The sequence below is a fragment of the Lampetra planeri genome, chromosome 46 (genome assembly GCF_965212315.1).
Source record: "Lampetra planeri chromosome 46, kcLamPlan1.2.h2, whole genome shotgun sequence".
NCBI lineage: Eukaryota > Metazoa > Chordata > Hyperoartia > Petromyzontiformes > Petromyzontidae > Lampetra > Lampetra planeri.
This window is the reverse complement of record NC_136152.1, coordinates 6,827,683-6,849,084: the sequence shown is the minus strand read 5'-3', so window position 1 is coordinate 6,849,084 and position 21,402 is coordinate 6,827,683. Positions and strand designations below refer to the sequence as shown.

Here is a 21,402-nt window from a genome sequence, read left to right as displayed (position 1 = left end):
CCTAGGTCATCTCAGCCTCAAATGAGTACCTGGTGTGATGTGTAAAACATCGTCACTGGGGAGACAAAGGCGGCCAGGCGTGGTGTCGGCCACCCACCTCCACGTGTGCCGTGCCGGCCTTCAATGGGTGCCACTCGCTAACAGCACTTGTCCCCACAGCCTGTTGAGCCTACACGGGGGGGTCTTTGTTTTTTGGTGTCGACGGAAGCTGGCGGCGTGACGTGCACACGTCACTTTGTTGTGCTTGAGTGTTGTTTTCGCTCTATCTAACCCGCCCGCTCCACCCCCCGCCCGCCCGTGTGGTCTGCGCCCCCACCGTCGTCTCCTCCAGGGATTCTATGTGGCCTTGAGGCTGGTGGCGTGCGCTCAGAACGGGCACGAGATTGCGCTGAGCGCCTTGAGCCACGTCATCCCTCCGCCCGCATTCGTGAGTTCCATGGCAGGGCCGCACGCTTCCGTACGATGAACGCTTGGCAAAAATCGTCAGGCGCTGCCACGCTGGGAAAGCGGCGCTCGTGTCGGGCACCAAAGGTGGCCTAGATTATGTCGCAGTCAAGAGTCTTCGTTGCTCTATTCAGTAGGTGCTAAGGAAATTCAATGTGATGCATTTGTTTAGTTCAATGAACAGTTCTTGAGAGGTATATAAAAAAATAACTGAATTGTCAAATGCTCATACCCTTTTTCCTCTCATTTCTCCCAGCCACCGCAGCATAGGGCCCTCATGGTACAGTTGGCTATCCGCTACTTATCTGCTGAGCAGAGCCACAGCTAAATAGTAAAGTACTGGCCTCACGAGACATCTGAATCTGGCTCATCGAGGGCCAAGCAGGGCAAATGGGAAAGTTCATCATTTTCTTATCAACCGGTGCGTTATTTTTCACCTCATGTTGCATCAGTCAGTCCACTCGGACATTTGATGCTTACGCCGAACAGCGGGTACAGCTTGAGTTTTGCAATGGATAAAAAATAATAACCCTGGCACCTCCTGTGCTGGGCCTGCCTCGGTATGGCTTCGGCACGGCTTGGTTGTGCAGTGGGGGAAGAGGCATTATTATTCCTAGACAACAGTTACTTGAACACGGAGTAGGCTTTCGTGACCAATATTATCCATCATAGAGGTGTTTTTTTGGGTTAGATTGCTTAAATATAAATGTGTTCATAAACCCGCCACCACCCGACACAGCCAATTGTGATAAGGTTTGTCACGTAAACAAAATATGCCAAACATCGTACTCGAATTGTAAATGTTGGGGATTCACTTTCCAACACACCAGTGTGCTGAACAGTTAATTGTTTCAGGCACCGTAGTCATTCTAGATTATTTCACAGACGGTAAGTGTTAAGGAAACAAAGAGTAATGCGTTTTTATTAATTTAACGTACTGCAACACTTGACCGCCTGTAACTATATCGGCAGAAGTGTGCCCAATCTAATAACATCTCGGAAGTCAAGTAGGTGGATTGAGCCTGTGGACAGTGCTTGGATGGGTTTACCACCATGCAACACACAGGTGTGTTCTAGGCTGCTGCGGGGTTAACATTATGGGCAAATCGATGGCAGTGCAGCAAAATCTGTTGTAGTGCCATGCCGCACTCCACGTTTGTGCTCCCTGCCTTCACCAGGCCGCAGTGACCAGCGCGGCGAAGCATGGCCAAACAATCTCACAACCTGCACACCGTCGGGAGGGCCATCACCCAGCAGCGGATTGACAAAAGAGGGCCGTGCATGTACAACACTTGACCGTATCTCGACAGCATAAAGCCCTATCTGGGCCAACATAAGCCGGTGCCTGTGACTATTTAATCCTGCCCTCTCTGTATTCACAGCAAGATACAGGCAGTCCCCAGCTTGGTTCGTCTGCACAGAACCCAGAGGCCTTTTGGGTTGTTAAGGTGAGATGTGGAATGACTGTGAAGGGAGATTACCTACGCCTGTGTGTTGGCACTTTGTCTGCAGGGAGTATTGTAGATATCAAGAGACCATAAATGATGAAGGCAAAAACAAATAAACGCAGGTACAGCAATTAAGTAAGTGTAAGTGAGAACGCAAATAAAATATATATGTATGTTGAACTTCTTTCGCACCGTACGTATGCTAATCGGAGGTGCGGGGGAAGGACAACAAACTTAACATAAAAAGAGTTTTCAATCTAGATTTAAAAGTACATAGCTCCAATGGCTTCCTAATATCGAAAGGAAGAGCGTTCCAGATGGCCACAGAAGCGCATCTGCAAGCGTTCGATGCAGTGACCGTCTTTGTTTGATGGTGAGCCAGAAGCTGCTGTGAGAATGACCGGAGTTTGCTTGATGGTTTCAGCTCCTTGACGAGATCAGCAAGGTATTATGATGAGCACGGTTGGCTACGTACCGTGCCAAAGAACTTCAACGTACAAGTGTAACTGGAGTGCTCTTGCCACTTGGGATTGGATGATGTTGCACAGACAGCAGCTTTTTACACATTTTACATGCACAAATGAGTGTCGATCCCGCTATTAATATGCAGAGAGTGAGGCCGAGCTGATGCGAGGGTCCCCGTGTAGCTTGCCTTGCGCCTAAGGGGGATTTCTCACTGGAACAGGTTATCTGGGACTGAACCCGAGCTAAAGCCAGAATCGAGGCAGCATCTCCAAGGGGTTGTATAGATTAGAATGTCAAGTCGAGTGTCGCTATATAATGCGTGATAGTTTTTGTTATTGTCTTGTGTGTATGTAGAGAGAGGTAATTTCCACGGCAATTTGAGCTGTAAATGGCGATTCTCCTTGCACGTGCGGCTGCTGTTATTCTCCGAGTGAACTCGATGGTTATTAAACCATTGCCGTGGCAGGAATTGGAATCGGACTTGGAGTCGCACACCGCTTAAAAATATATATATATTGTTGCTAAGGAAGCTTATTATCTGAATGGGTTATTACGTGGTCACATAAAATTCAGCCAAGAGAGGAGGCTTGCTTCATTGTGGATTCGCGGTGCAGTGGTTCAACGCACAGTGGCGTCTGATAAGGGCCCACAGAATGTGGCTCCATTCAGCAGAGTTTCTTTTGCTCTTATCTCGCCCTCGCGTAGAGTCGAGACAACGGTCGTGTGTGTTTTCCCCAGTTCGGTTGTCGGCAGTCAGAATTTCAATTTAGTACCCGTATTGTCAACAGCTCAGGCCGCGTTACTGTGCATTCAAGGCTGGCGGAGGTCAATATTTGCATGAGAATCTTTATTCTTGCGTTTGCCTTATTAATTATGGTCACAGTTCCGTTTGTGCAAGTCAATTTCTCCTTTATTTTGAGAACTACCAATTTGCATAGCACTTGTATCAAACTTTTAAATGCGTCTATGTTTTACCATTACAAATAGTTACCACTTGTATTTACCGACTCCCACGCTGCCCTTGTTGTTGTTGTTGTGAAGCAAAAATCTGAACATTTTTTCAGTTGTTTTGTTTTCATTACTCTGTCATCATTGCTTCTTAATTATGTTTAATTAGAATTTCACTTTTTGTCCTAATCGGAGCACTCTCTTAAATTTCACAAGTGTTGACAAAACACAAGAGCAAATACATTTGGAATAATCCACCAGCTTTTTTAGTTTTTATTAACAGGAGCTGCAAAGGACAGCGGTTCATAGTTGTGCCTGCCAAGCCATTGCAAATGAATAGCTCATTGTGCCTCGTGCACAGGAGCTGTTGTGCAGCATTGGGACGCAATTATTTACTGCTGCAGTTTTTGAAATGATTTGAGACCCAGAGGTCACCGGTTCGATCTCCCGGCACGGCAGTTGAAACGACAGTGCAAGTTTACTAAACACACCCTCTGTCCACCTTCAGCAGTTTTATTCGGTACCCCACAGTTCAGCTTTAGTTTTATTTGTATTTGTTTGTATTGCTTTGTGTTTGTATTTATATTTGTTTGTATTTATATTTGTTTGTGTTTGTATTTGTTTGTGTTTGTATTTATATTTGTTTGTGTTTGGATGATTTGTTTACCTTGTACTTTGCACTGCTGTCATGTTTTTGTACTTTTTGTTGTTGTAACGTTCTTACCTGCCCCGACTGGACATCTGTGACTAAAGAGGTCAATAGCTCGAAGGGTCCCTACAGTGTAAATATTATAGATTCTGATTAAGTCGATCGTGCAGGTCGTGTGCGGTGGGTGAAAGCGTGAGTAATACCACCTCTCAAGGTGTGTCCGAGGGGTTCTCAGCGGGATCGGAGGCCCTTCATCCGGCAGTGGAACGGGCGAGCAATATGCAGGGCTGCGACCGCATCTTTCGCTATCTCGTGCACAGCTGACCGTCCAGTGATCGCCGTGCCGCGTTGGCTTCCCGTTGCTGAACGAACACATTATTATAGGGTCGCACTTATTACACACACGGTGCTTGCCACAAATGAACCACAATACCTTGCTCATCTCATCACGGAGCATAAACCATCACGCGGGCTCTGGTCATCACAACAACGGCTTTTGCCTAAGCCGTCGAACAAAGACGGTCACTGTATTGCGTGCTTTTGGATGCGCCTCTGCGGCTGTCTGGAACACTTTTTCTGCCAATATTAGGAAGCCGCTGGAGCTATGCACTTTTAAATCAAGATTGAAAACTCATTACTTTAAAATAGATTTTTGTATTTAGTTGTCCCTCTCCTGCACTTCCGATTAGCACGGTTTGCTACGTACGGTGCAAAAGAAGTTCAACATACATACACAGTCAACTGGTGGTTGGTTTGGGTGCCACGGTGCCTAGGAGTTGTTAACTACCTCGCCTAGTATACAGTAGGTCGTGGGTTCGATACCGACCCTGACGCCTGTTGTATATTTGGAGTTTGCATGTCTCTCTCTCTCATCATCATCATCATGGTGGCTATGAGATGTTAACTACCTTGCCTGGTATGGAGGAGGTTGTGGGCTCGATCCCAATCCTGACGCCTATTGTATATTTGGAGTTTGCATGTCTCTCTCCTCGTGGTTGTTTGGATTTTTTTCCGGGTCCTCCGGCTTTTCCCTCCACATTTAGAATCAACATGCATTCAGATTATTTGGCTCATATACATTTCCACATGATGATGATGATGAGAAGCCACTCCATTGAGCTATCGTTTGTGATAGCCAGGTCGCTTCTGAAAAAGAGCCACATAGCTTAGTGGGCCTTACCTGGTAAAAACAACAATGGCTGCGCCCCCACCGTCGACCAACGCATGCACAGTCCTGCGTGTGGCCCCGCTGCTTTCCGCTCGCTCGTGCATTAGCATTCCAGTCTCTGCGAACCGTTGGGATCTGTGTGCGTGTGTGTGTGCATGCGCCGCCCACAGCCTGATGAGAAGACCAAGTTCGATGGCATCTTTGATAGCCTGGGGCCGGCAAACGGCCTGCTGTCTGGCGAGAAAGTCAAGCCCGTGCTCATCAACTCGAATCTTCCCATGGAGGTGCTGGGCAAGGCAAGTTGCGGTGCTGCCATCACTTTCTCCTCCTCCTCTGCTGCTGCTGCTGCTGTTGTTGTTGTTCATGGGCAGAGTTAAAGGTCTCCCCCGTGACGGTCGATGCGGGGTTAGTTTAAACTATGATGGGTTGTAAAAAAAAACCTCAAACTATGACGGGTAGCCAAGTTGGGTTTGAGATAATGATGTTGAAATTGAAGGCATACTCAACCAAATTATATTACATGTCATTGTTATCATCAGATATGCTCAATCCACTGCTGGATGAAGGCAGACCTGAGGTCAATCATTTTTTTTTTGTCCTTGCCCTGCACCTCCGGTTAACACAGTTGGCTATGTATGGTGCGAAGGAAGTTCAACATGCAGGCTATCATCAATGCATTGTTCGGTTATGTTCCAATTACATTTTGATAGCATTTCATTATGAGTTACACCATTACACTTGTAATTGACCCCAGGTGTGGCTTGAAGGCCTCCGTAAGCCATCACCATATCTAAGTGTCGTCATTTCTAATTAGAAACGGAGATATGTATAATTTTGTCAATTAAAATGAATTGTCACGCCTATGATATGCATCAAATTTATGCGTGGAAGGAGCAGTCCTCGCCACTTCTCGTGTGTCGTAATATTCACAACACTACGCATGGGACAATGCACGGCAAGGCCAGAGAGAGGAATGGCTTGAGTCAAATCACGATGCGGAACTGCGACAACTCGTAGACTCGAGGGGGGTTGAATTGTCGTAGGCCTACCGTGAATATTTGACGATCGTTATTTGCAAGTTGGAAATGGAGCGAGGGCACAGTGGTTAGTGCCAACGCATTTTTACAATAAAAAAAATTATGTTTCAGTAGGAGCCCGGTACACAGCACAAACTGCGATGTATGGAAGCGTTGGGGGGGGGGAGGAGGTGGGGGGAGGAGGGGAGAGTACAAAAACTTGGCGCAAAGATGTCCTGAACACTGTGGTCCTGAGTTTAGAGGAGGGGGGGGGAGATTGAGCCCACTGCTTCCCCACCGAGTGGGGACTGCGAGCGGGGTGTGTGAACTTTTATGTGGCAAGCGGAAGGAGAGGTAAGAAATATTAAAGTAAGGGAGTAGAGAGAAAGGGGGTGTGAGAGGGCAAGGTGTGGGGAAGGGGGCCGCAATGCATTTTTAATTTGGGTTTGGTGCCTGGCCACGGCTAACGTCAGTTATGAGCGGTAATTGAACTTGTCCAGAGGATTTCCTTGGCCAATCCGCACTGACCGGCATGGCTAATACGCGTGGTCAAACAGTCCCCACGATCAGCACGGCATGGTGGGGGGGGGAGGTCTTCATCGAGCAGTGAATTCACAGAAGGGCTCCAAATCGGTCGTCGTCATTTATGGGTCGGTGGGTAAAGACGAGAGGTTTCAAAATGAACATTCTCAGTTGCCCATCAGATCGGCAGCTTCCAAAAGGCTTTGTCGACATTAATAATCAGAGCATGCCTGCCCTTGGTAACATAAAACCGTGTTCTTCATCCTTTATTCATATTGCTGCATCATAATTGAGGTATTGGTGTGAGTCTGAGACGTATTGATAGAGGCAAATATTGAGCATTTCAGCCACATGCTTAATTTATATATGAAAAAATCTTGCTTGTTTTGAATGCAATGTGATGTTGAGATGAAATCCATTTGTCGTTTTGCTTCATTCTTGATGGATCTGAGAAGCATCAATAACATGCTATTTCACTTTTAAGTGGAATACCCACCAAGATTCTGCACTGTTCATCGTGCTCAGCTTACCAACTTGGAAGGTCGTGAGAAAAAGGGGAAAAAAACAGCAGCATCACACCCTGCTGATAACTCACGTTGGAGGCCAGCGCTGCATTCGCCCACCTTTTGCCGTGTAGGGACAGTTGCCACTGGGGATTCCCTTGGTTATACTGCCACGTGGCAATAGAATGGCTGAGATGTGACGTTGAGGTGCTTTGAAATGCTGCGGAAATTAAGCGACTCGTTGTTTTAGGTGGTGGTTGACTTAGCTCTTCATTCTTTGCACAGTTGAGTTCCGCTTTGTTATAAGTCAACAGTGGCTAGATTGATTATTCCCCTCCATAGAAAAGTGGTGTTTGCTCTTCTGGTAAACAAGTCGTTGAGTGCAATCCCACATGTATTGAAGTGGAAAACCACTTGAACACATTTTTTAGTGTAATGATGAATCTTAATTTGGGGGTGAAGCCATGGCACAGTGGTTATCGCACATTGCACTATAAATGTGGTGAGATTAACTTGATTCCTGGTTCCTGCTCACATTAGTTAGCCAGGAATCAAACTCAGGTTTTGCTACATTCGTAGTTGAGTGACAACTCAACCGGTTCTTGCCCAATCCCCGAACTTCCCAAATTCGTACTGACCAGCATGGTGAAACGTAGTCGAAAAACCCTCTTGGCTCACACGGGATGGCCGAGGCCTTCCTCCGGCAGCGGATGAAATAAGGGTTCCAAAAGATATGGTTCCAATACTTCAATGTTTTATTCATATTTTTGTTTTGTTTTCTTGCATGTGTCAGCTTTGTTCATTGGCGTGTTGATCTGATGAGAACTCTTGATTTGAGAGATTATTTACACATTCTGGAAAGCAGTATCGGGCACTTATCAACAGTTTTAATACGAGAGCTGGCTTAGATGAAAGTCCCCGTCGCATGTTTAATCTTACCAAAGTTGTAAGTATATGTGTTGTCGGTAATTAAAATGTGTAATGTTTGTAGCCATCTGGAATCATTTACAATTGTCAAAGCAGTATTCCTCATGTTAATTCTGCACGGACAGAGTATTTTGAAGTTTGGTTGTCAATGGTGCTCATGCCTTTGCATTCTTCTCACATTCATACAGTTTCTTTATTCGGGCGAAAGAAAATATTTTATTTTCGCCTCTTTACATTGTAGCATGACAACTAATAAAGGAAAGTGTGTGGTGGTGGGATAGAAGGATTGAGAATGGAGAAGAAAATGAAAGAGTATCTGGGGTAGAGCACATAACGGCGTTTACATTTTAATATTATAGCGGTTGTCAGCTGTTTTAGACAAGGATATTGTTTGTTGCGCTGAAGTTGTGCTTGAGCGTGAATAAATAATAAAGTATTTCGATGCAATGTTGGTGTGAGGATGAATAATACAAAAGCGTAAAATAATCATATCCAAGTGAGAAAAATGCACTTTTTTGGCGTTGTACGGGACGAGCCTTTGAAAGTGTCCTCCTGTGGCGTATGGGAGAGATTTGTAGATGTATCTTACGTCTTTAGCAGATATCTACATTGTTCTTAAGATTCATCTATACACGGTTGTGTTGTATATCTTATAAAACAATTAAAAGACAAAGCCGTGGTGTGTGTGGATGCCTTTATATAACATTGGTAGATTAAAAACGGATGGAATTTACTTTTGTTTTATGATATTCCATGCTCTACACTTGTGTTGCACCCGAAACGTCGTGATTTAATTTATTTAAATTTTAATTTTTTACCTACGTGACTTTACCGAAAAAACCAAAGAGTATAAATCCTTTCAGTCACGAAAACTTCAAATCTAGAATTCCATGCTCTCCTTACTGTGAATTCCATTGTGCTCATATGTACGTTTTTATGCATGTCTGAATGTTTCGTTTTGTCATTCAGGTTTGGGACCTGAGTGATATAGACAAGGATGGCCACCTGGACCGCGATGAGTTTGCAGTGGTGAGTGTTTTAACCGTCCTGCTGGGAAGTGTGATATGATGGCGTTGAAAGGAGAAAAAACAATCTATTTGGATGGAGAGAAAGAGACATGGATACGCTCTAGAGCAGGTTCAGGAGGAGAGAATTCGAATTAAAAAACAACCCTGAGAAGGAAAAATATGTGGATTGGGCTTATTCTCAAGAGGTGAATGCTTAATATGAAGGAAGCTTGTGAATGATGCTGGGTAAGAGACCAAGAGGCAGATGACTGGAGGATTGTGGGTAGCTGTCCAGTGAAATAAAGACTACAGGACAATATTGGACAGGGTGGATGGAGGTTTCAGCCAAAAGAACTGCCATTGGACACACTGCGTAAAGTAGAAGAGAGGAGATGAGGTGACGATAGATGTGCGTTGGCTGCAACATCTCCCATGTTTTAGACATCATGGACAAAGTGCAAATTAAAGTTACTGTACTGTGTTGACAGTGGCGTACAAACACAATCCAAAAGAACTCACCACCTTCGTAATTACCACTGGCTTATAATGGGAAAGATCTTTAAGGGAAGGATATTGTTTTGGGTGATGGCCTTTCTTCAGACCAGATCAAATAAATAATGTTTTCTCTTGTAAGGCAGTGTTAATGGTGATGGGCGAGATGTTGAACTTTTTTAATTGGCACGAGCAACGAGTTGTGCTTTCATCGGCCTATGTGTCATTCTTTAATATTTTTCGAGTTGGTGAAAATCAAATCGCCAAAAGTTGTATCGATAATTATAATTTGTATTCACTGACGATCTTTGTCTCGATGGCACAAATGTAAACGGGAGTTATATCTAAAAATACGAGAACCATTTTCATAAGGAAAAATTGCCTATATTTGACGTAACCGTTCAAGGTTAAACCATTTTATGAACATTCTAACCCACTTCACTTAAAAAAAAATACTACTCCAAATTCTCATCTTATACGAATTAATTATGTACATGTACAGCCCTTTGTCAATCCACAGCTGGATTAAGACTCCCCCACGGTGCATGTAGTGGGATTTATTTGACCGTACTTGACCATGCTGGTCAGTATGGGTCGGTGACGAGGCGCATCAATGTGGGAGCTTAGAAATACGGTGCAATTCTTTTTGGTGCATGTTCCTCTGCTGCATATTCCTGTGGCTTTACAGCAAACTGTTGCAGATGGTCGCCACCCATCCAAGCTCTGTCCAGACTCTGTTCTGCTTTAGCTTCTGGGCTCTGAAGAAATCTGGTGCATTCTGGGTGATCTGACTGGTTTTATTGCACTTGCTCACATTGAGAGCAGTGTACATACGTACAATATGTATGTTGAACTTCTTTCGCACTGGACTGTACGTAGCCAACCTCGCTAATTGTAGGTGCGGGGGGGGTGGAAGAACAACAAACTAAACACGAAAAGCAGTTCTTGTCGTTGACAAAAGCGTCCTTGAAAAACGACAGTCCCACCGTTTCTATTCTGTTGTGACCGTGCGTCGTGTGCCGTCTGCGTCCGTTGAGGCCATGCACCTGGTGTATCGAGCCTTGGACAAGGAGCCGGTGCCATCCGTGATCCCGCCCAAGCTGGTGCCGCCCGCCAAGCGCCCCTCCGCTGCCGGAGGCGGCGGCAAGCACCCCGGGATGCTGCCCGGCGCCGTGCCCGTGCTGCCGTCGTCGCCGCCGCCCCCCCGTGACAGCCTGCGCTCCACGCCGTCGCACGGCAGCGTGAGCAGCCTGGCAAGTGGCGGGAGCCTCTCCCCCAAGCTGCAGCCGCGCTTGGTGAGCAAGGACGGTACCCTCCGCCCTTGTGGACCTCTCCTGTGGTTTGCCGGCTGCGACGGATAAACTAAAACTGTAAACTGTTTTATTTTACCAGGTAAGGCCCCATTTAGCTGTATAGCTAATTTTTTCAGAAGCGACCTGGCTATCACAAATGATAGTTCAACGAAGTGACTTATCACATGGAAATGTCGAGCAGCCAAATACTCTAAACGTGGGTTTATAAATGTGGAGGGAAAAACCGGAGGACCCAGAGAAAAATCCACGCTACCATGCGTGGATTTTTATAGCAGGCGAGGTATTTAACATCTCGCCACCGGATATCATCACAGTGACGTCGCGGTTAGCGTGCTGGGCTTGCAATCCGGAGGTCGCCGGCACGATTTCATCTGCTGCCGGGGCGGTTGAAAGGATGGTGCAAGTTTGGACGTACATATGTATGAATGTTGAACATCTGTCGGACTGTACGTAGCCAACCGTGATAATTGGAGATGCGGGAAGGACGCCTCCGGTCCCCCCGGCAGTACACGTGGGTGTACCACAGCCGATCAGCAGGTCGTGTGTGGTGGGTATTCCCACCTTTCCCAAGATGTAGGCTACCCTCCAGAGTTACATTCTAGAGCCCCCCCCCCCCCCCCCCGCGTGACATGGCTAACGCTTTATCCCATTGGTTGCGATAAGCACAAAGCCCCGAAACCAATCGTTAAGAAACTTACAGTTCACCAATACGAGTGCCCACATCTGCATCGATTGTGGCTGAGATTGACAACAAAATACTTCCAAGCGAGTGTTTTTTTTTTAACTTAAAATTGTCAAAGTTACATGGTACAACACAGTTAATGTGCTAGTTCATTTTGCTTGTGTAGTGACATCGGGGATATCACTGCATGGTGCCGGCCCGGGAGGGCCGTGGCGTGCGATGTCCCTACATCGCAGAAAGCACCGTGTGTGTTGCTGAGTGGGGCCGGCTCTAGCATAGCATGGCGTGTGATGCACCGTCATCGCGTACACCCCGTAGGTGGGTGTAGTATCAGCCTGAGTGGGGCTTGGTGAGCGCTGGGATAGCGCGGGCACCACGCATAGCGTGCAGTGCGGGCTCCCACAAGGGGGAGCAGGAGAGTTTCAGCCCAGGGACAGGGTTGCCCCGGTCCATGGCACTCTGGTTGACCCCGTAGACACGTGATCCGGGGTGTCCACAGAGAGGGCCCCAGGTGGGGAGGGGCTAGGGGGTGATCACGTGTCCAGGGAGAGCTCTCGAACCACTTCTTGGACCACATCAATTCCAGACATCATCCATCAGATTCACCATGGAAGTGGAGAAAGATGGCAAACTACCATTCTTAGATATTCTGTTTGAGAGAAGACCTGACGGATCCTTGGGACATTCTGTCTACAGGAAAGCCACCCACACAGACTCCTACTTGAAACCGGATTCCCACCACCACCCATCTCAAAAGAATTCTCTCATCAAAACGCTATACCACAGAGCTCATGGCATTTCTGACCAACATCACCTGGCCAGTGAATTGAGACATGTACATCGGGCCCTCAGGATGAACGGATACTCTGAACGCACCATCCGCCAAGCTGTTTCTCCCACCATACAGAAACAGCCACTTGAAACTCCGATCAAAACTGTCACGTTACCATACATAGCAGGCATGACCAAAAAGATCTCCAAAATTCTAAACAAACATAAGATCCAAGTCCGATTCAGTACAGTACATAAAATCCGTGATCTAATTCCATCTGTGAAGGATGTCATCCCTGACTTGCAATACCCTGGAGTCTATAAACTGAGTTGCAGCTGTGGTGACTGTTACATTGGGGAAACGAAACGTCATGTGAGCACAAGTCAGATTTGAAGCACGGCAAAATTGAGTCTTCTGCCGTTGCCGATCATTGCTACAATGCGGTGGGCTCTCATGAGATTGTTTTCTCCGAGACTAAAGTGCTCTGCAAACCCACTGGCTACCATCAAAGGTTTGTACACGAAGCCATTCAGATATACAAACACAGACATAATTTCAACCGTGATGATGGGTACAAACTCGGTAATCATTGGGAAGATGTTATCAACCGTGCAAAAAAAAAAGATTTAATTACACATTGTTGGACCATCTTATCTGACAGGCACTATTTTTTGCTTAACCGAGTGTTAACATCCCTAACATTTAACAGTACTCTCTTTATTGTCAGCCAACATTGGTATAAACATGGGCATTTTCTTTCCTTTCCTATTATGTGCATCCACAGTGACTTGCGCATAAACACGTAGTTGACCTCGACCACGAGTACCCCGTCCCTCTGTTAGCCCCCCCCCCTCCCGATACTTTCCATTCATTGGCTACCACATTCTGATAAGCCCCTCCCCCCCTCCTCCCTTAACTCGTACTTAAGAGCCTACATCTTGAATCCCTCCCTCACTTGATGCAGCTGATCTGGCTGTGACGGTCCCACCTGATGACGGAGACTTGTGTTGCCTCCGAAACGTCGTGATTTTCATTGTTTTTATTTTATTATTTTTTATTTCATTTTTTACCTACGTGACTTTACCGAAAGAACTAAGAGTATATACTCTCGAGAGGGATCGAGAGGGAGCTTAGAACGCTCGCGAAGGTGGGTGGGGCCGAGGGTGGAGCCGGCCCCGTCCCGGGAGGATATAAGGTGGGTCCCTGAGAGGGACCGGGGTCGCTTCGTTCTGCAAGCTGGAAGCTCAACGTTCTACGTCCTACGTCTGAAGAGGCACCAACACGTGGCCGGGGACCTGAGCGAGGGTCTGACCCATCGTAGCCGTAACTCCTCTGTATAGTGTAGTTAGCTGGGTGGTCACCACCCTCGGCTGTATCTGCTAAAGGGGCAGTTACCCCTTTGTATATAAGTGTTGCAAATAAATGTGATGCCTCTGAAGAGTAACGTCTGCGACTCATTTGGACTCACTACACTTATGTTACAAACGCCACTTTTTTTGGCATTAGCTGCTGCTTGTTGGTGTTGTTCTTCTTGCTACCGATGTGGTGGTAATCTTCTCGTTAATTCGCTGCTCGTTGCTCTTGTTTCTCTGTTGTTTCTTGCAGCTGCAGCAGACGCACACCACCTGGGTCGTGACGCCGGCAGACAAGATAAAATATGACGAAATTTTCTTGAAAACCGATCTGGACATGGACGGCTTTGTGTCTGGCCTGGAAGTGAAGGACATTTTCATGCAGTCGGGCCTTCCACAGGCTGTCCTCGCTCAAATCTGGTCAGTGCCTCTCGTTTAGCGGAATACCTTGTGTGTTCGTGCAGGTTTACACACGTGGCTTTGTGTGCACAATTGGAGTCTGAACGAAGCAGTATGAAAATAAGTTGGCGTTTGATCACAGGCTGGTTGGCATTCTGAGACGAATGCTCGGAATATTGTGACAATTTCATGGAAAGGCAGGATAAGAAATGCTGGGAAAAGAGAACATAGCTGGTCAGTGTAGTAGATATGGTGAGCGACAACAATTACGCCAAGTGGGACTTTAGGTAGGAGGCTGAAAGGTTACTGGTACAGCCGTGGGAAAGGCCTTCACGTGTACAACAAACAGTGAGCAGACCTAAGGCCCTATGTCGGGATACTTTTGAGGGCAGATCTTGGAGGTCACGTGTCTGCTGGGCAGTAGCTGCGGGACCTCGAGAATTGGCGAGGTGTTGTTGGAATCAACGGCTTTGTCCATGATGGCATCTTGAGTCTGTGTGCACAGTAACAGACTGTTGGGGCAAGTGCTTTTAGCGAGCACCTTTGAAGGTCGGTACAGCACACGAGGGGGGTGGGTGGCCAGCACAAGCTCTGCTGCCTTTGTCTCCCTCGTGGCGATGTTTACACACCGTACCAGGTACTCATTTGAGGCTGAGTCGACCTAGGGGAGGCCCAGGACCGGTCAAAGATTATCGTCACTGGTGTTGGCTGTGAGCGGGAATTGAACTCCGGTCACCGGGTTCATAGCGCAGCGCACGAACCGCTGTACAATGGACACCTACTGTGAGCAGGAGCTGCTATCACATTACAACCGGGCAGTACAGCAGTTTATTTGTGTGTGCTATGAGAATTAATGGAGCCACTCTAATATGTTATTGATATTGTCATTGTTAACCCATTTCATGTGTTTGCTCGTCAAAATGATTTCATTCGGCAAGACAGTAGGGTTTTTAGACTGAAATATGGTCCAATGCATTCTTATCACAATAGTTTAACATCCAGAATATTCACAGTGAAATTATATACGATGTTTTCTGACAGGTGGATTGAATGAATAAAGGCATAAAACATCGAGGAAGTATTCGTCATTTCAAATTTGCTGACAACAGTCTTTGTCATGAATAATAGAAATGAGCTGAAGGTAAATATGAGTAAAACAACATTCCCCGGCAATAAATTGGCTTAAAAACGTTAAATAATTGTGTTTGTAGGGGCACAACTGGAAAAACAGGCAGAATGTTTACTTACGGTAATTATTACCGGTAGATCGGAATGAGAATTAATAAATAAAGAGATGGGGGGGGGGGGGAAACAGAAGCAGATTGTGGACTGCTTTTGTAAAAAATATATATTTGAAAATGAAAAGCAACCGGAATGTGCTTGAAGAAGGAAGGAAGGAAGGACAATGTTTTCAGTCGGTGCACATTACCCACTACGACGTACGGATCACAAATCCGAATCAAGGACGGTGACAAAAACTATAATGAGAAAGCGTGCGACTTTGCAGAAAATGCACGGAGAGATACGTGCATTGAATTGCACTCAAAGGCAGATGAGAGGGAATACTTGGATCAGGGAACAAACGTTGTACGAGACATGAACTTAACTGCTGCATTTACAAGTGGGTTTTTTCAAGACGCATAGCTCTAGGTCGATGGACGGACTTGGTGAAAGATTGGCAGCCAAAGACGAGGAGATCCCACCAGAGAGTTTTCCCGCTGTGGACATGGAGCAGCGATATGGGCACATTTCCAGGAGAGAAACGGATTGTCGTGTCACAGGGCTATGAGGAATGGTGACGGCATGGGGAGGCTTTCACCCATCAGTAGATAGACCTTGGCTGTTAGCGATGATAATGGTTTAACACGTAGGCTTTCGCGACTAATATTCATAATATAGGTGTTTGGGTCAGATCGCGTTATTTAGAAATGTGTCGTAACCCTCCACCACCCTACACGGCCAAATAGTAAAAAATGTGTCACGTTTTTCAAAGGACAAAGAAGTGAATGATTTTGTCCTTTGAAAAACGTTACACATTTTTTACTGTTTGGCCGTGTTTGGTGGTGGAGGGTTAACGACACATTTATAAATAATGCGATCTGACCCAAAAACCTATATTATGGATGATAATGGTTATGAATAAAAAGAATCATAGTGATTCGTACAAGAGGTGTGCGCATTTTTTGCAGACACAGGAGCCAGATGGTTAAGGTGAACTTGGCTTGTGGGACAGTCGAGTTTTGGAATGAATAATAATTCTCCCATTAGTGTGATTACCTTTTTTTTTGTGATCTCAATCTGTCCTTCATTTACTCGATCTGGCCAGGTGGCAATGTTGTGTGAGCACTCGACTCACAATTGGATAGTGGCGAGTTCAAATCTCGGTTGGACGTTGACTCGTTCCACCCATCATTCCTCTGGGGTTAGTATATGAGTAATCACTTTGTGTGAAGGCAAGAGTGGTCACAGTTGGGATAGACTGGCTCCTACCATGGAAAATGTGGGAATTTCCACGATGTAGTCGCGGCTGCCATCAGAGATGCACCTCGTCACATTGGTGAGTGGGGTAACACGTGTTTCTTTCTGGATAAACGTGGGTGTGCATTTGATGTATGGGATGTCCATTAAGGTATCATCCCCTACTAAAGCATTTGAGTTGCACAGCTCTTTGAATTGGGTTGATCAAACTTCTAAGATGAAAGGAAAATATTCCCCATTTAGCCTTTTACTTCCCTTCTACGTGACTTTACCGAAAGAACCAAGAAGACTTTTACAGATTGTTGGGGCAAACACTGTTTGTGGGCACTTATTAGAGGGGCGGGTGGGTGGCCAGCACCACGCCTGGTCGCCATTGTTTTCTCTTCAGTGCTCATATTAAGCACTGCCCCAGGTACTTATTTAAGGTGGAGATGGCTTCGGGGGGAGGCCCAGGACCAGTTCAGATATTCGTCGCCGATGTCTGCTGTGAGCGGGAATCAAACTCGAGTCGCAGCGTTTATAGTGAAGTCCGCCAACCGCTAGACTACCACTCCCCATAATAAAACTACAAAGACAAACGCTCGGTGGCATGAGGATTTTATTGTATAAGAATCGTCCCTTTTAAGTTACTTTGACGTTTCGCTGTCGGCATTCGCAACGGGGGAAGTGTGTCGATTTGAGAGTCACAGGCATTTGGCAGCATCTCAGAGGTGCGATTATATCGAATGCTTCGGTTATGTGTTGTTCAAAGATCACTCCTGCTGTTCAGTTTAAAAAGGATAAATGCATCGGTGATACGTTTGCTAACTAAACGTTGGACACCATGACATTTTGTCTGCACGGCCAGTCACCGCCGTGCCTGTCAGAGATGCGTGTGCCACTGGCCGACAACAAATGCCGGTGATATCTTCCGTCCACTCATCACAGAGACGTAGTCAAGCCAACCAAGACAGACTCCTCATGTGGGCCACGTATTTTCAAAGGACAAATACGCCCCTCTCAAAATTAAAGCATGAACCTGAGAACCCACTTGCTACCTCACGGCCACGCAGCGCGCAAGAGATGTTCTTAAACATCATCGCGTCTTTTTAAAAATGTCTAATTGTTATCGTCGTTATTATACCGAACAACACGCAGCACAACCCGAAAACATCGGAGAGCAAAAGCTGTAATTTTTTGTGTAACTAATCGTGTGTTCATATTCTTCGTTCTTTCGGTAAAGTCAAGTAGAAGGGAAACAAAAAAAATTATTATCACGACGCTTCGACTGCAACACAAGCAATCATCCATCATCAGGTGTGAAAAACACAGCAAGAAATTTAGAAAAAAGTGGTGCTAACTAAGAAAAAACCGCCACTTTTTTCAAATTTTATTACTGTGTTTTTCACACCTGATGATGATTGCTTGTGTTGCAGTCAAAACGTCGTGAGAATTATTTTTTTTTTATTTTTATTATTTTATTGTTTCCCTTCTACGTGACTTTACTGAAAGAACCAAGAATATGAATCCCTGCAGTCACGAAAGCTTTAAATCAAAATTTAATTGTGCGTTATCTACGGGACCCATTTTTTTACAATTGCATGTATGTATGTACGTTGAACTTCTTTCGCACCTTACGCAGCCAACCGTGCTAATTGCTTGTTGCGCCTGCAGGGCCCTTGCAGACACGAGGCAGCAGGGCAAGCTGACGCAGGACCAGTTCGCGCTGGCCATGTACCTGATCACGCAGAAAGTGAGCAAGGGCGTGGACCCTCCGGCGACGCTGAGCGCCGACATGATGCCCCCTTCAGAGCGCGGGGTCTCCACCACGGTACGACATCACCCCCCCCTCCACCACCATCACTTCCTTCCTTTATATTTAAAAGTGAACAAATATCAACAAACGCAAGCACAGGGAAAGCACGTGACGCAGCTTTGTGAATAACCAGCATCAACAAGCGGAACAATAGAGACCCCCTCCCACCTAGGCACGATGTAGGAAACAATAGGAAAGCAAGAGAAAGGGGAAGCAAACGGAAGAGGAAGGAAATAGTGGCAGGCGGAAAGTACAAAGTGTGGGTAAGGGGGGCTCTTTTATTTATTCACTGAGTCTCAAGAGCCTTGTCAGTAGGGGTCCCATCTTCATGCAGTAGAGGATGATGTTGATTAGTGCGTCATCTCAGTTGAGTAATTAGCGCATTTTCGTAATTGGGATGTATGGACAATAGTTGAATATTACACGGTTAAACAAATACAACGTGATGAATTTGTCTACGACTTGAACTTGTGGGAGGAAGCCGGAGGACCTGAAAGAAACCCACGCGGATCAGAGAATGTACGCAAAACGTCACGCACTAAAGCGCCCGAGTCGGGAGTTGAACCCGGGCCCTTCTCGCTATGAAGCATTAGTGTTAATCACTGCGCCACGATGCCGCCGAAATCAAGACCGATCAACAAAAGGGGACAAAGTCTTCCTCTAGAACCTTTCGTGATCTCTGTGACAGAGCCCCCTCGATGTTCAAGGACGGATAGCTCATGTGTTAGATTCAGCCATTCCCATTTGCTTGCTGCGAGCTCACGTCGTCAGGAAAGTGGGGTCGCATGTGTCGTAGGTGGCCCGGCAAGCTTGCAAATTAACTTGGGAGGTGTGAGCTGATCTTTGTCGGTGCTGAAGGAAGAATTGCGGCTCTTAATCCGAGCTCGGGAATGGTTTTAATTGAGGGAGTCGTGGGCGCGCGCTTACAGTGGGTAGGAATAACGCTTGCCGAATTGCTGAACTAAAGAAAAGGGCAATTATAAATAATAATTGAACGGCACTTTTTAACACTTTTTGAGTTGCCCATTGCAACGGTGTGATAAAAAACCCCAATCTAATTGGAAATTGGAAAGGGTACACGCACGGCACTTTTGTAAATCTACTGCTGAATGAGTGCCTCCTCGCGCCTTGTGGCTCGGTGGGGGTTATTTGACCATGCTTCTCCACAACGGTCAATTGCAAAGCACAGGTGTTGGAATGTATTCGTACAGTGCAATCATTAGTTTGCCCACTAAATTAATTTTCATAACACTTTTCTGCTGCCACTAGACCTTAACACAGAAAGCAGTGCACTAGTTAATTAATATATCAGTCGTAGTTAAGAGGTCAGATTTGCACGGTTTAGTCCCTAAGTAAGGGCATGTTTAAGATGAATTTCAGTAACCTAGGACATTGACAACTGACGCATTTGCTGCCGCTCAGACCGCCCCAATAATGCTGTCGGACAACAAAGAGAGAGAGAGAGAATTCACTGTAGCATTCATTTTCTTTCTTTGTTAATGTTCTGGAAATAAGGGCAGTAAATGTAATGTGTGACAATAGACTTGAGGGAAGGGGACACGCACCGCCGCTCCTGCTTTCAGGCTGCCGGGTGTTGCGGATTCTTCTGCGAGCAACCTCGCTCAACAGGACCGCGTGCTCGGCGTGAACGGATTTCGCGTGAGAGTGACACGTGGCTCTTCGCCGAAAATTTGCAATCGAGTGCGACAGGAAGCAGCGAGGCTGATTTGCGAATCCGTCGAGTGCCTCTTAAATTAAACAATTTTATTTTTTCAGGTAAGGCCCCACTGAGCTATAGAAAAGTACAGTAAAACCTTGGATTGCGAGTAACTTGGTCTGCGATTGCTTTGCAAGACGAGCAAAATTTTAAAATAAATATTAATTTGATAAACGAGCGAGGTCTTGCAAGATGAGCAGTACGTACAGTATACGCTTTGTCTGCCGAGCGTCACGTGATCACAACTGAGCCAATGGTTCTTCTCTCTCTCTCGCTGCGGGATTGTGGGTAATCGTCTCCCATGCTCGGTCTCAGTCGGCGTGCCTCACTCGTATAGTCAACATCCGTGCGAACGTATACTGTTTACTATAGTGTTATGACCACGTGTGTGTGTGTGCGTAAAGCATTTTTTTATTTTGTGTCCAAGTGTAGTGACTGTTCTTTAGTAACTGTACTGCAACAATGGCCCCCTCCCCCCTCCTCCTCTCTCTCGTCTCCCTTACACCAGCCACAATTAAATGTAATTAATACATTTGATTACTTTATATTAAATTTAAATAATAAAAATCTTAAAAGGTATTTTGTATTGATCATTTTTATATTAATATTTTTGGGTTGTGGAACGAATCATCTGAGTTTCCATTATTTCTGTTGGGGATATTAGCTTTGATATAGGAGTGCTTTGGATTACAAGCACGTTTCCGGAACGAATTATGCTCGCAATCCAAGGTTTTACTGTAGCTATATTTCAGAAGCGACCTGGCCACAATTGATATCTCAACGAAGTGGCTTATTTGGATATTTATAGCAGCCGAAAACTCTAAATGCGTGTTTTTAATGTGGAGGGAAAAACCAGAGAACCCGGAGAAAAATCCACGTGACTGCAAGGAGAACATGCAAACTCCAAATATACAACAGGCATCAGAGTCAGGATCGAACCTACAGCCTTCCATATACCAGGCGAGTTAGTTAACATCTCGCCACCGTGGGAACTGAATTACAGCTATTTTTATATTTGGCTTTCTGATGGATCAGAAACACCAAAAATTCACAAATGCCCTCTTTGGCTCACCTTGCAACACAGCTTTGAATAGAGTATGGCTCATTCTAAGGAAACACATTGGCTGTATGCTAGGGATGCCCACTCAATATGCATGTGGGAAAGGGAAGTTTCAGTTTTCCCGGATCACATTTTCCTCTCAAATTGTTACTGTTCGTGTAAACGTCAACAGCGGAGAATGCCTTTCTGCTTTCTGCATATCTACAGCTCCCCGTCCGCCTCGTCTTCTTTGCACGTCCATGACT

At 45.9% G+C, this 21,402-nt stretch overlaps 1 protein-coding gene across 5 annotated transcripts in view; it reads left to right on the top strand.

Annotated features, from left to right (window-relative positions):
• EPS15L1 (epidermal growth factor receptor pathway substrate 15 like 1) overlaps positions 1-21,402 on the top strand; it is a 111,602-nt gene that overhangs the window by 12,098 nt on the left and 78,102 nt on the right. For all 5 annotated transcript variants that reach the window (XM_078615230.1, XM_078615229.1, XM_078615232.1 and 2 more), the window contains exons 5-11: positions 332-427; positions 1,827-1,892; positions 5,293-5,418; positions 9,060-9,119; positions 10,627-10,884; positions 13,962-14,128; positions 18,239-18,395. In XM_078615230.1, the coding sequence (XP_078471356.1) occupies positions 332-427; positions 1,827-1,892; positions 5,293-5,418; positions 9,060-9,119; positions 10,627-10,884; positions 13,962-14,128; positions 18,239-18,395 (930 nt within the window). The remainder of the gene's footprint in view (positions 1-331; positions 428-1,826; positions 1,893-5,292; positions 5,419-9,059; positions 9,120-10,626; positions 10,885-13,961; positions 14,129-18,238; positions 18,396-21,402) is intronic.